This window comes from Barbatula barbatula (assembly GCF_947034865.1).
Source record: "Barbatula barbatula genome assembly, chromosome: 13".
Classification (NCBI taxonomy): domain Eukaryota; kingdom Metazoa; phylum Chordata; class Actinopteri; order Cypriniformes; family Nemacheilidae; genus Barbatula; species Barbatula barbatula.
In genome coordinates this window covers 15,749,358-15,762,654 of record NC_136776.1, presented here as the reverse complement: position 1 = coordinate 15,762,654, position 13,297 = coordinate 15,749,358, and the positions used below count along the sequence as shown (strand labels likewise).

The window sequence follows — 13,297 nt, the reverse complement described above, 5'->3', positions numbered from 1 at the left end:
CACGTGACATTTAACTCTTTCATGTCCCTTTCAATTATGATTATTACACGCTTTATTTCATATAAAGCTGCTTTGAAACTTGTAAGAAAATTGTAAGAAGCGCTATACAACTTAAATTGAATCAACAGTAAATCACATCCAATCTTAAATCTAAAACAGGTAGAAAATCTAAAGCATCTATGGACAAAATCCAGACAAATTCTGGACAAATTCAGTTCCATGACCAATACTATATTGTGTTTGTTCCTGTGGTGATTAATTGTTAGTGACCTCAATTTCACAACCAACAGGACAATACTCAGTTCATGCTTAATCATTATGACTTCATCATAATTTAATTCTTATTATTTTAAGCCCATGGTTTTGGACAATTTCGATACCAAGCTTATGAAATTTTGAATCTTTAATAAATGTGGTGCACATGCACTTGGCAAATAAATGTATTTAGTTTATGTTCCTTGCATTTTACCCACAATAAAATAAACACTGTTTAATGCCCTTTATAATAAAAATATGCATGGGCTTACAGCAGAAAAAAACACGTTTCATAACTAAAGTGACTTTGTTGCACTTTAGTTAGTTATCATGACCAAGAGGCAGCACTACAGGCTAGACGAGTAAACTGTAGGCCACCTAGAGACTTTTAATACAAGAAAGTAATGCATTATCTTTTTACACATGTGCACGTATCGAGCAGTCAATACCATACATACACAGAATTTGTACAAAATGTAAAAAGTGATACAAAGCGAAAATTAGCTGCCTTCGGAGTTGTAAAAAATTTACTTTTTCAGACTATGCAAACTGGTCCATTATTATACCAGTGTATGTGATATTACTGTATCATTGTGTTCACGCCACCAGTTCTGTTGGAGAGACAGCAGATGTACATGCAGACATATGAGGCGTCTGAATCTAAGATAGGCAGACAAATATCATAATCAATGAAAACATTTTATATAGTAAAACCAATTTGGCCATGTAGTCCAAAAAGACTAGAAGTTCTCACCTCTTCATTTTTGTCATTAATCTGTTTTTTAGACAAGAAGAATATTTTCAAGAAAAACCTGTGGGGCCATATTTAAATACAGAATTCATTTCAAGACTTTCCATATTTTAATGATTACCAACCATATTTGACTCACCACACCCAGATAGCTCCAATAATGAGTACTTGAACCACAAACACAATCAGAAAGTGAGACACTAGACTTTTCACTGGTTCCCCTAAACACAAAGAAGTTAAATATGACTAAGAATGACTTTTCTTAATAAAACTAAGAAAAACTAAAAATGGAAAGTGGAACCAAATGCAACAACCTTGTCAACAACAAATTGTCTGTGTTATATTTTATCACCTCAAACATTTTGCACTGAACCAAATAATAAAATCAACATATGCTACCTGTGACAGTACAGGAATAGTATTTCAGCTCATCATTGTTGACTGAGTCCAGGTACAGTTTGTTTAATAATGTGAATCCATCCGTTACCGGCAGTCCATTCTTGTACCACGAGAATGTCATGCTTTTATCCAGAGTGCATTTGGTTGAACAGCTTAATATCACTTTCTCTCCGGCACACACAACGACTGGGCTGCTTGTCACCTGTGTGTCTGAAAAACAAAAACCATCAACCCTTTTAGTCAATATCTATGCAACATCTATGAATAATCTTGCAAAAGTAGGTTATACTCAATGTAACAAATATTGTGCATTAAAGTAGTATGTCCCCACCCTCCTACCCCAATATATTGAATTAAACTTCAATGACAGCTGGATAGCTCAGGCCCTGGCTTTACATATCACAAGCAGTTGTTACCTGTTACAGTAAGAATGACTCCAGGTGAACCGGAAAATGTTCCGTTTGCATTTTTAGTGATGATTCTGAATTGATATTCACCGGAGTCGTTCATCTTGACGTCTTTGATTCTCATTGTGTTCCTCACATACTCCACACGACCAGCAAACTGCTGCTCCTCACGCAGATCCAGGAATTTAAAGTTTGGCAAATGCCAGAATGTGTTCACTACTGTATATCCAGTGGGATGTGAGTATGAAGAGTGAATATCTAATGTTGATCCCACTAAAGCACAAACTCTTCTAGACGTGTAGGTCACATCCCAGCATCTGTCAGTAAGACCTGCAGTAACTACAGTATTAAATATAAAGACACATTTAAAGTACTAATGCAAACGAAAGGAAATCACACTCACACACAGGAGCAGAAGATATTTTATGGTCTGGAGTAAGACAGAAGTAGGCAGCATATTCACGTGATGACACGGAAAGTCTTTCAGTATAAACATTTTGTATATATTGTCCATCTTTTTTCCAGTAGACATACCCAGCATTCAGGGCCGAAGAGCAGGACGTTTCACATGTCAATACTCTCTGATCTCTCTTCTCTGTATATTGCGCATGCACCTTCACCTGCAAGACTGAAAAGATTAAAACATTGAGAATATTTACATGACAAATGAGTATACTCAATCCACTGACCAGAATTGAGCTGTAGATTCACCTGTGACGGTTAGATTGACTGTGACTAAACTGATGTATTTAGTTCCATCCTTCATAATGAACATGAGCTGATATTCTCCAGAGTCTCTCTCTCTCACATCTCTTATTGTGAGATATAATTGATAGTTAGTGATCCACTGCTTCACTCGTCCTGAGTAGTCTAAATCTAAAGTCAAATCTTCAGGCACGTCCTTTTCTCTCCAGTTTTTACTCTGTTTTTGGTTGAACCAGAACCCAGGTTTGTTGTCGTCGCTAAAGTAAACACACTTCAGTGTCACATCGGTCTCCCTTGATGCACAAATGTTCTGGTGTTCACAGGTTACATGTAAGCGCTCCAATGTTAGTATATCTACAAAAGATAAAAATACTTAAGCCCATTCTGAATTTGGGGTTTATGAAAAATGAATTCTTTTTAATAAAAGTACTTCAAATTTTTTTGATGAGAACACGGAAAAGACACAATTTAAACACAATAATGATCTTACCTTCAATGTTCACCAGTAGAATCAGTGATACGAATGCAAAGTTAAAGCCCATGCTCTTACTATTGTGAATAATGTGATATAAAGAGTACATTAATGTTTGTTCAGAAATCCAGAAGATCAAAACAGTAACAATTCTGACAATGTTCTCTACTTCTTAACGAAAAAGATTTTAAAAGAACTAACAAACAAGTTTGAGCAATGTGTTACAGAGGTGCTATTTCATCATAAAATCGGAGGCAAGCAAACTGGGGATCTTATTTCCTTCCTTAAAAAACTGTTGTAGTTTAACCGAGTGGGTTTTTGTCATCTCTAGTTTTCTGTTACTGTTTTGCAATATTATCCAGAGTTATAAGCATAATGTTTCTCTCTCTCTCTCTCTCTCTCTCTCTCTCTCTCTCTCTCTCTCTCTCTCTCTCTCTCTCTCTCTCTCTCTCTCTCTGTGTGTGTGTGTGAACTACCGTCTTTGTTAATATGTATTTATCTGTTAAAGGAGTAGTTCACTTCACTTTCATAGCAGGAATACAAATTACTATGGCTATACGGTGGGGGTTTATTTTTAAGTGAACTACTCCTTTAATACTGAAATGTATTAAACAAAAAGATGATATACTGTATATATTGCATATGAAGCCCATTGGCAAAACTTTCGCATGCACCCAAGAAGCTGTTGTTTGAGCAGAACTTTAAAGAAACACTTTAAAGAAACTCTGGCTTACTCCGGAAACTCAAGCAGTGTGTTGTGAATGTTTTATTGAAGCAGTGACAGCTCAATTTAAACTTCATTTTATCAACTTCATTTTATCAGAAGTAGAATATATTGCTACTCTCCTTCTAAAACCTTGTATCTCCATTTTTTGTGGTTTACATTTTTTGCCATGAATGCCTTTATGTTTTTTACTGTGTTTGCAAATATCTAACCAATAAAAAGTATTTAAAAGTATAACAAGTACATTTTGACAACACAGTATTCGTTCATTTAAAAAGTACAGTTTTTAATTTCCTGAAAAACAGCAAATTTGGACATTCAAAGTTTCAGGTTTTATGGAGCTCATTGGAGGTAAACCATTTATCAGGTATTACTGTGAAATACCAACTGTGAAATTTATAAATTCAAGTCTAGGAGAATTCATCTTATTTAGTTACGCCAATAAAGAAGAATCGATACACATAGTCCACATATACAATAATTATAAAAATTGTTACATTTTGGTAGATCCATGTTTACTGCTTTAAACAATATAACTATAAAACTATGCTGATTGGCTGTTTGTGGTTGAATGATGTTAATGGGTCTTTAAATGTTAAGCAGTATATCTCAACCAACATCAACAACAATGTACAATAATCTATATTTCATCAATACTTCTGTTGTTCTCCTCATTTGTAAGTCGCTTTGGATAAAAGCGTCTTTAAATAACTAAATGTAATTGATTTGAGTGGCCCAGAATATTAGCCAGTGTAATCATTGATGTCATCATATATGACGTCACTGTGCCATTGATGCTGCTGCAAACATTCATGAATGGTTTGAATGACTGTTGCTAGGCGACGGTCGAGAGCAGAGAGATGTGGCTCAGTGAGGAGGGGGGCCACGGATTCAAGGGGATCTCGAGACAAAGAAGCACGCATGACATCACTCAAGCGATACTGGGGGAGAGAGAGCAGACGTAAACGAAGCAAGGTCGAACGACGAACCCTGAGAAAGCGAGAGAGAATACGGTCAGATGGTTAAATGGAAAAGTCTGGTAAATTAGACATGCATAACTTGTTACCGATGCTTGTTTTACCTGCAGCACTGCTCAAGGGGAGCCAGTATAGAGGGTTCATCTTTAGAATAACGTCCAAACCTACAAACACACAGATCAACTGTGCAACTCAATCTTGGTCATATCTTATTCTCAGCTATTGACTGAATACTCACGCTCTTCCGTTGTCTAAGTGTATTAGAAATGTGTCATTGCCAAACTTCTCAAATGTTTCATAGTGATGTCTATCCATGTTACCTGAGGGAGGAAAAAATGAAATAGCAGGTAAAGTAAAAGACATCAACAGAGAACAATTCATGAAAGTATAGTAGTGCAATCGCAAGACTTACTCATGAGAAAATCGAGAATGCTCATGTCTATCAGATCCACCAATCGCGTGCCTTGATCATATGGAGGAGTTGTTTTCACTGAATCGCAGTAGTTGGAGTCTGCCTCCCACCTGACACAATAATAACCATCAATGTGTTGTAGGTTCTGTCCCTACAGTAAGTAAATAAATGTTCCATTGTTCACCATATCACGTTATCTACAAAATAATGCATTTATAGCCAAACCCAGATATTAGATAACACAAACACTTCACCCACAGTGCCAGCTTGGTCCGGCTGTAGGACCGTCTCCACGGGCTCCGCCAGGAGCGGCGAGGTGCCAAAGACTGATCTGGCAACATAACGGCCATAGAGCCCTCTATCATGATTGGATGCCCACAGATGGCATGCTCAGTGGAACAGTAATAAGAACACTGGCCATGAAAACACCAATTCCCTACTACAAAAAAGAAAACAATCCGATGTATCAAAACAACAAAATTGGAAGATCTAGAACACCAGTTTTAGATGTAAAACAAACCTGGTGAAGTGAAAAAAGTTGAGACGAGTTTATGATCCGTGGTGATGTCTTTGATCTCTTTAATTATATTAATAATTCTTCCGACCACCGGAGGCATTCTTCTGAATCCCAGTATCCTTAGTGTGAAAGCAAAAAAAAGGATGCATATAAGAACGAGGCTTCTAAACAGCATATTGGGAAAGTACTCGTACAATTGCGGCAGTGTGGCAACACTCACAGTGCAATTTAATGAAATGTTTGATTTACAGTATATTTTCAAACACTATGAAGTGTAAATCTTACCTGTCCAGGTGGAACGCTGAAATCTCTGCATTGTGCCTCTCAAAGTCAGAGAAGTAATACAAATTCACATTGGTCTCCTCGTCGCGTTCCTGTCTTAAAAAATATTCTTGAGTTTTACAAAAATATTAAAGCTTTGTGAAAGCTGCAATTTGTAACTTTTTTGGCTAAACGTAAACAACAAGTCAGTTTTGAAGGCAATAATAAAAGTATCTTATCCACAATTTATAAACCAAGGTGTTGGGTATAAGTTAATAGGTTAAGTCAGTTCCACTTTATTTGACTGTAGTAATATACGTACACATACGATTTCATCCACATAAACTATTTGCACACAATGGTAAAGGTTGTGGAAAAGGGGTCTTTGGACTATAAAGCTAAGACAGAAATGCTTCTTTGGGAAAGCAAAAAGGTCCTTATGACATCACTGCTAAGAACCTTATTTAGCATCTTTACAGTTAGTCATAATGAAAAAAAAATTTTAAACCGTATGAATTTTTTTATATCTGTGGAATCATATAAGATAAGGATTACGGATTTCATGTTGTTTTATGTTGTGTGGGTCTCACTTCATGGGTTTGAAGAGCGCCTGTCCGTAATTAGGAAATGACATCACCAACTTCAGCTGTGTCCCCCCAGATTTCTGCACTGAGAGAATCGTCAAAGATAACACTTCTGTGTCTCTCTTCACATTCCTTTGGCATATAAAATTCCTTTGGTTGCAAAATGTAAGGTCACCTACCAGCACTCACGATGCGGTGGGCTGCCAATTGCTGAATCAGCATTGGCAGGTTGTGATCTTTGTGCCCATACATCTGCCAGCGTGATATACCAAGGTGAAAGCGCAGCCAGGGTGGATGTGTCTCAGTGCTGGAGTTCCACTGGACAGGATCATAACCGTCCTCATTGGCACTCATCCTAGGGAGGAACAATGTTAATAGATGGGATGTAATTAGCTTTTGACTATTTTGAGATTTTGATTTATGACACTAAAATATGATCACAATATAAATCATGAAATCACGTTTTTCAAGAGTATGATTTATTTTGTTATATATCAAACTTTTACAGATTCAATTTATAAGCTATTTATTATGCATGTTATAATAGAAAATTATGAAATCCATATGCAGGTGACTACAAGTGATGTCATAATACACTCACCACTGTTGCGTGCTGTGCAGTTCCTCCTTTGTCTTTGTTCGAACTTTCAACAGCCGGTCAGTATCAGGCACCGGTGGGGTGGGCAAATTATACAATGGGTGGGAGAACAGAGCAACGAGTTTGGCGAGGTCTGCTTCTGCACCTCTTATTCCCTCTTCCATGATGTCACTTCTTGCAGTGGCTGCCTCTCTCTCTGATGTGGATGCGTTGTGTATGGAGACACTGATGGAGGCCTGGTTGTCGGAGTTTGAATGGGTTTCACAGGGCGAGTGGTTCATGGACAGCACCAGCAAAATCAGAAGCAAGTGCAGAGTGAGGAAAATAACCAGCCAAGCACGCAAGGTCTGCGAGCGCCGGCGCATACATACTCTCATTGTGCTGAAATAAGATGGTGAAGCGTTTTAAAGGGACCGTTTAACCAAAAGTTAAGATTTTAGCACAATTTACTGATCTGTGTCATTCCAAACCTATAAAGCCAAAATGTTAGTGACTGACAACCTCAGTCACCATTCACTTTCATTACATATTTTTGTCTACAATAAAAGTAAATGCAGACTAAGCTTATTAGTCCCCAACGTTTTCCAAAACATGGGTTTGCAAAAGCATGAAGGTAACAAATGAAGAAAAAAGGTAAGGAAGTACACCTTACATTTTAAGTCTAAACTGTTAAAAAGAATACATAGAAAAACGTACCCTGATTCAAGCCTTTCTCATCCGACTGTTTGGACAAAAAGAAAGCTCAGTTTGTCCTTTACCCTTTCATTCCTCTGTTTGTTCTCTTTCTCTTACTCTTTTGGTGCCAGGTTAGGTTGATCTGAATTGAAGTGTGTGTTTAGACACACAGGATTTCTCTATTAACAGAACAATGTGTATTCAAGTTGGACTCGAGGCCTCAGTAGTATTCAAATGTTTTAAATATAGAAAGGACCATGAAATATGATGATCTGCTTGCAAAGAAAACCTTAACAAAAAAATGTATTGTAATGTATGCAGATTTATAGTTTGTATATTATTATAAAGAATGTTATCATTATTTGGTTCAGGAAACTGTAATATGCTCAAAATATTTTAAAGCTTTTTCTCATCTGTGTTCTCAAAAAACTATACATTTTCAGTTGACCAAAGTACAACTAAAATGGGAAAGTGTGCTTTGAAAAACATCCTCATATGCTTTTTGTTGTTCCAATTGCTTTTATTGTTTACCTCATTTGTGCATCTGCTAAATTACTACATGTAAATGTAGAAAAAAAAAACGAGGTTTTGTGATGTTCAAAAATGGCCAACAGATTATGGTCTGGGCTTTTTCTAAAATATTGTGCCATGACACAGTTTCCTAGATTAAAGTTTTATCCCAAAATTTTAACATTATTAAAACATTATTTTATGATTTATTCAACCTTGTGTCATTCCAAACCTTTATGACTTTCTTTCTTCTGCAGATCACAAAAGATATTTTAAAAAACATTGGTAAGCAGACAACATTGACCCCCATTGACTTCCATTGTATGGACACAAAACTACAGATTTTTTTGTGTTCCACAGAAGAAAGAGCGAGATACAGGTTTTGAATGACATGAAGATTAAATAAAATGACAAGTAAAAAATGGGTGTTTAAAAATCTTTAAGGCCCTTTAATCTCACCCTAGTATCAACCCTGAGACAAACTGGCCCGCATATGACAACACGTCTCTCACACATACATGCGCCCACAACCGCATCACATCTAATCGTGTCCCATCAGATGAATAATCGTACTGGAAAATACATCACCATCTGTGATCAGAATAAATTGCACGATACAGTACAAACAAAAGAGAGATAAACAGATCTGTGGTGTGACTAAACGCTAATAATGAAAGAAATCCAAGATCTACTTATAAAACACAAAGGCACATTTCACGAGTTCGCCCTCGCCGATAAACAGCTCCTTGTTGGGATAGATGGTAAAGCATGGGAATGAAGGTTATGCGTATTTGGCGTGTTGTGCAGGGAGTGGGCTCCGAGCTCGCCGGATCTATCCGGAACCGGCTCGAGCCCAGAACACACCGGGTTGCTAAGTAACAAACAAGATGCAAAGGCCAAACTCCTCAAGCACATAAATGGGTGTGCACATAAATCCTTTAAAAAGTGTGGAAGTGTGGAAGTGGGGTGGGCCAAAAGGTTGACGTAATAAAGGAATTATTAAAGAGGCAATGCATTGAAAGAAATAGTTTAGCCAAATTAATGAATAATTAATAAAATGAATCACTTACCCCATGTCTTTCAAGACCTTGTTTTTCATTCTTAAAGAATTCTTCAGTTAAAGTCAAATCTGCCGAATGTGTATGCTTCATATGTTTATGAATGCCTTTCAGAAATTGAAAATAGAAAATGCTATTAATATGCAATAACTTCATTAAGTCTACATTTTTGCAAAGTTTGCAGTGTCTCGATGACAAATCGCCTTATGTTAAAAAAGTTTAGTGTGTGTTTAGACACAGAGGGCACAGTAACCTGACAGCAGGTCAGTGTAAGTCTATCTCTCTTGAGTAACAGATGCTCGGATTCAGATTTGTACACTCCCTTGTGCAATAATCTGTCAATGAAAACACGCCTCAAACACTTTACCCTCAATATGTGAACACATACACAGAAGGCTTGTCAAACGTGGTTGAGCCAGTGTTGCTTGGAATACTCAAAGCACTACTTAGCTTAACAAATGACACTAGTATTAAGATGAATTGCACAAAGTATTTTAATACGACTTTAGCTTTAACACCGTTTACTTCCTAGGTATATCTCCCTCTACAGTCTTGTTATAATATTACATCAAATCTGTCATCTAGCAAGACACAGGATGTGGTCTAGAGGCTTTACCCACTGGTTATCACACAATCTCACCTCTGCTGGATAAAAGTAGCAAACAGGACAATACAATAAACAGATGCTTCACTTCTAATGGTGTTTTATTACACAAGATAATTAATTTTCATTTTTATAACAATTAAAACAAACACATTATGGCTATACAAAATGTACAACTACAGCCTATAAAAAATGTTTTAAGTTTTAAAAACAGATCATACATATTCACAGATTCATTAAAAATAGCATTTTATCTTATAAAAATACATTATATGTATTTAAAGGAAGGATTTAAGAAACTGTAGGAGAGTAAAAACAGGAATAGATGGACAAATATGGCGTATCGGCAAAGATGAGGAGAACTTTCAAAAAAGCTTCAAGAAATGAAGCTATGACTGTAAAATGACAAAGAAAAAAACATATATTTTCTGAGCACACACACAAAGTGTGTGTTTGCCGAACAGTTTGTGAGGGCTAGGAACACTTCCATACACACACGGCCAAGCTTCCACCAAAAAACATGTAAAGTAAATTCTTCATTTCGTGTGTGATTTCAAAACCGAAGCCCTCGCCAATAACCACATGCCAAGAGCTTCCAAACTTCTTATCCATTGACTCTTTTATCATTTTAGCAGCACTCTGTTAGGAAAGATAAGGCACAAATTGGATCTTGTTTGGTTCTTGATGGCGATGAGATTAAAAGGAGATTGAATCTCACATTGTTTGCTCACAAAATATGTATTGAAAGACCAGAAAATAACAATTGATCGTATCAGAAGTAAATAAAAACGTTAACAGTAAGATTTTCTGTAATACTGAATGACTACAGAAATACCTCATTATTAGTGGCAAACTTTTCACATGCTGTTACGCACAGCTCCATGGTCTCCACCCTCATTTCTTCAGACATATCTGTGTGCTTTGGAAAAACAAATGCAACTTGATACAGTTTGAATCCTTTATATGTGATCAATTAAAAAACAAGGATAAATGAGGTTTTACCCGTATAAGAGGGAAACTATGTAGTCTCTTGTAGTCTGCCTCTTCTTTCTTGCTGTCAGCAGTCTCTGCCATTGTGTTCTCTAGGTGAGGACACAAGAACGGGTTTGGCGTATTAAAAAGGTCACAGGAATCCAATATCCTAATTCTGTTCAGCTAATAACTCTGTTGCAGCTGGATCATTGGTTTGGTTAGCATTAACAAACAGACTCAATAGCTTGTTATTGTTGTAGTAAAATAATCATAATATTTACAATTAAACACAAATGTCTAAATTCAAGCCTGTTAATTGTCTGGTAAAGTATTTCCTTATGAATGAGATTTTACCATACAGTGACAGGTGGTACTGTTATACACACAATAATATATCAAGCAACATTTGACAGTAAGATATAGCATAGCAGTGTTAAACCCGTGTTATTAATATGATCCAATACTAAAACATCAGAGTTATTATCATAAAAGTACCATGATTAATAATGAAAAGCAGTCATTGTAACCACACAGCTAGCAGGCTAGCATTGTTAGCTAACCTGCTTGGCTAGGTTGCTATGCCCTGCCATTACAGCGTTTTTGTTGACTACTTGTTTAACGTTGTAAACAATTTAATGAAACAAATAAGATGAGATGTTTACTTACCGTAATGAAGGAAAAATGAAGTTCGATGCACTTAAAACAACGTCGCTAAGGAGACATGTCCACCATGGCAACCACTCCTACACGACAGTAGCGTACGTAGCCCGCCCCTCGCCAAACGTTATTTGTCGTGATTGGTCCGATGAACTGTCACTCTTTCGAGTGCTACTATATATATATATATATATATATATATATATATATATATATATATATATATATATATATATATATATATATATATATATATATATATATTTAAATAAATAAAAACTACTATAATAACAATAATACTATACAAAAAAAATTATAAAAGCAGCACAAAAGTGCTATTAAAAGATGATATATTTCAAGTCCTTCTTATCTTTAATATTTTATTCAAGCTCATTCAAACATATTTTCAATTTTAAGTGTGACTACAAAGCCTTCACTCTTAACTTTTATGAAGACTTTTAAACTATTATGAAATTTTAACTTACATCTCATTTGTATACTTTTGTGTGGTACAGTACATCGGAGGACACTGTCGTTTTTGGGTGTCTTTAAGCCTGATGTTATTAGGCACAGATGCAGTCTGTTGCATATTCCCACATAACCCTACTGCAGTCTGAGCTGAGGATGAATCCTGCAATCTAAATGACAGCAGCTCCAGAGACCTTCTGGTGCACAGGACCCGTTACATTCATGTGTTGTTGTTGTTTTGTCTTAGTCATCCCTAACCTGTATTAAGCTCCAGTCACATCTGTGCCCGGCGTGTGATTTCAGTTGTGCCCCAGATAGCTGACACTGATGCACAGAACAGCTTACTCTTGCAGTTCTAAAAAACAGTCTATAAAAACAGCCAAAACAATCATAATTATGGTTTTGCCAAATTTAAAAAAAAATGTGCATAAGCAATAGATGTGCATTAAACAGTAAGTAATGCATAAAAATGTGTTTGTGTATAGAGTCTTTTTATTGCATTGAACAGTGTTGGTATGTAGGCACGTCATCTCACTTGATCATCTAAAAGCTTTTTGTGAGTATCCCACAGAGACAATGCTTTGATTTAAATTTATTGGATTATATGGGATTTTCCGTTTCTAGATAAATTACAAATAAAAGCAGGGGGAGGGGATAATAACTCTTTTTAGAAGAGTAAATTAAGAATGGTACCTGTGGAGGACGGTAATGAAGATGAGAAGAATGGAGAGATGCTGAGATAAAGGAAGAGGGGAGACAAGAAGAATCAATAGAGTGATGGAAAGGCTTGCAACAGCTGGGAAACTGTGAAAAATGGCTTTTGTACCGGCTGTGCTGTGGAGGAAAATGAATAGGACAAAATGACACTCACGAGCGCTACTACCCAGAAAACCTCTTCCAAGTGTCACTACATGAACGTGTGTAAGAAATGCTGTGGGGATTAAATGCATTGATCATCATCTATGATTCAAATCAATTTTTAGTTCTCTTGTAAAAATTCCCAGCTGGCTGTTTCGTGGTTATGAATCAAGCAATATTGGCGAGATAAAATGGCACAGTCCAAGTGATGTGTGGAGGAAGAAACAGAGATGTATGCAGAGAAAAGTAGGTAGAGGATATGCAGCAGGGGTCAATGTGATTGAGGGGGGTGAATAACACACATCTATAATTCAACAGCAGCAGCCTGAAGAGAGAGAGAGACTGCGGTTGCAAGTAGGCAAAAGCCTTAGCCAGAAATCACATGAATTTGAATTATTCAAGCCATTGAAGAACAACATAATCTGGGTATTGT

At 36.5% G+C, this 13,297-nt stretch overlaps 3 protein-coding genes across 3 annotated transcripts; all 3 read right to left on the bottom strand.

The window, feature by feature from the left end:
• Positions 1-38: 38 nt before the first annotated feature.
• On the bottom strand, positions 39-3,288 carry LOC306902571 (uncharacterized protein). The gene is made up of 8 exons (XM_079471227.1): positions 3,008-3,288; positions 2,524-2,871; positions 2,216-2,440; positions 1,822-2,142; positions 1,406-1,615; positions 1,146-1,227; positions 1,010-1,067; positions 39-915 (listed from the first exon to the last, which is right to left on the bottom strand). The coding sequence occupies exons 1-8, from the start codon at positions 3,096-3,098 to the stop codon at positions 853-855; spliced, it is 1,398 nt and encodes a 465-aa protein (XP_079327353.1). The 5' UTR covers positions 3,099-3,288; the 3' UTR covers positions 39-852.
• A 449-nt stretch (positions 3,289-3,737) lies between these two features.
• On the bottom strand, positions 3,738-7,893 carry fam20cl (family with sequence similarity 20 member C, like). Its single transcript, XM_079471395.1, has 11 exons — positions 7,759-7,893; positions 7,066-7,443; positions 6,644-6,819; positions 6,471-6,549; positions 5,905-5,997; positions 5,623-5,738; positions 5,361-5,541; positions 5,103-5,212; positions 4,929-5,010; positions 4,795-4,854; positions 3,738-4,703 (listed from the first exon to the last, which is right to left on the bottom strand). Exons 2-11 carry the CDS (start codon positions 7,437-7,439, stop codon positions 4,457-4,459), a joined length of 1,518 nt encoding a protein of 505 aa, XP_079327521.1. The 5' UTR covers positions 7,440-7,443; positions 7,759-7,893; the 3' UTR covers positions 3,738-4,456.
• A 1,900-nt stretch (positions 7,894-9,793) lies between these two features.
• Positions 9,794-11,628, bottom strand: dnal4b (dynein, axonemal, light chain 4b). The gene is made up of 4 exons (XM_079471617.1): positions 11,548-11,628; positions 10,912-10,991; positions 10,745-10,828; positions 9,794-10,548 (listed from the first exon to the last, which is right to left on the bottom strand). Exons 2-4 carry the CDS (start codon positions 10,981-10,983, stop codon positions 10,384-10,386), a joined length of 321 nt encoding a protein of 106 aa, XP_079327743.1. The 5' UTR covers positions 10,984-10,991; positions 11,548-11,628; the 3' UTR covers positions 9,794-10,383.
• Between the last annotated feature and the right edge of the window lie 1,669 nt (positions 11,629-13,297).

Excerpts from the sequence above, each read along its gene's own strand:
- LOC306902571 (XM_079471227.1), bottom strand. The coding sequence starts at position 3,098 with ATGTACTCTTTATATCACATTATTCACAATAGTAAGAGCATGGGCTTT. Across the intron at positions 2,143-2,215 it reads AATATCTTCTGCTCCTGTGT|GTCTTACTGACAGATGCTGG; the intron begins GTGAGTGTGATT and ends TAGTTACTGCAG. Across the intron at positions 1,616-1,821 it reads AGTCATTCTTACTGTAACAG|ACACACAGGTGACAAGCAGC; the intron begins GTAACAACTGCT and ends TTTGTTTTTCAG.
- fam20cl (XM_079471395.1), bottom strand. The coding sequence starts at position 7,439 with ATGAGAGTATGTATGCGCCGGCGCTCGCAGACCTTGCGTGCTTGGCTG. Across the intron at positions 6,820-7,065 it reads CTGCACAGCACGCAACAGTG|GATGAGTGCCAATGAGGACG; the intron begins GTGAGTGTATTA and ends GTTCCTCCCTAG. Across the intron at positions 5,739-5,904 it reads TCAGCGTTCCACCTGGACAG|GATACTGGGATTCAGAAGAA; the intron begins GTAAGATTTACA and ends TTTCACACTAAG.
- dnal4b (XM_079471617.1), bottom strand. The coding sequence starts at position 10,983 with ATGGCAGAGACTGCTGACAGCAAGAAAGAAGAGGCAGACTACAAGAGA. Across the intron at positions 10,829-10,911 it reads ATAGTTTCCCTCTTATACGG|CACACAGATATGTCTGAAGA; the intron begins GTAAAACCTCAT and ends GTTTTTCCAAAG. Across the intron at positions 10,549-10,744 it reads AGTTTGCCACTAATAATGAG|AGTGCTGCTAAAATGATAAA; the intron begins GTATTTCTGTAG and ends CTTTCCTAACAG.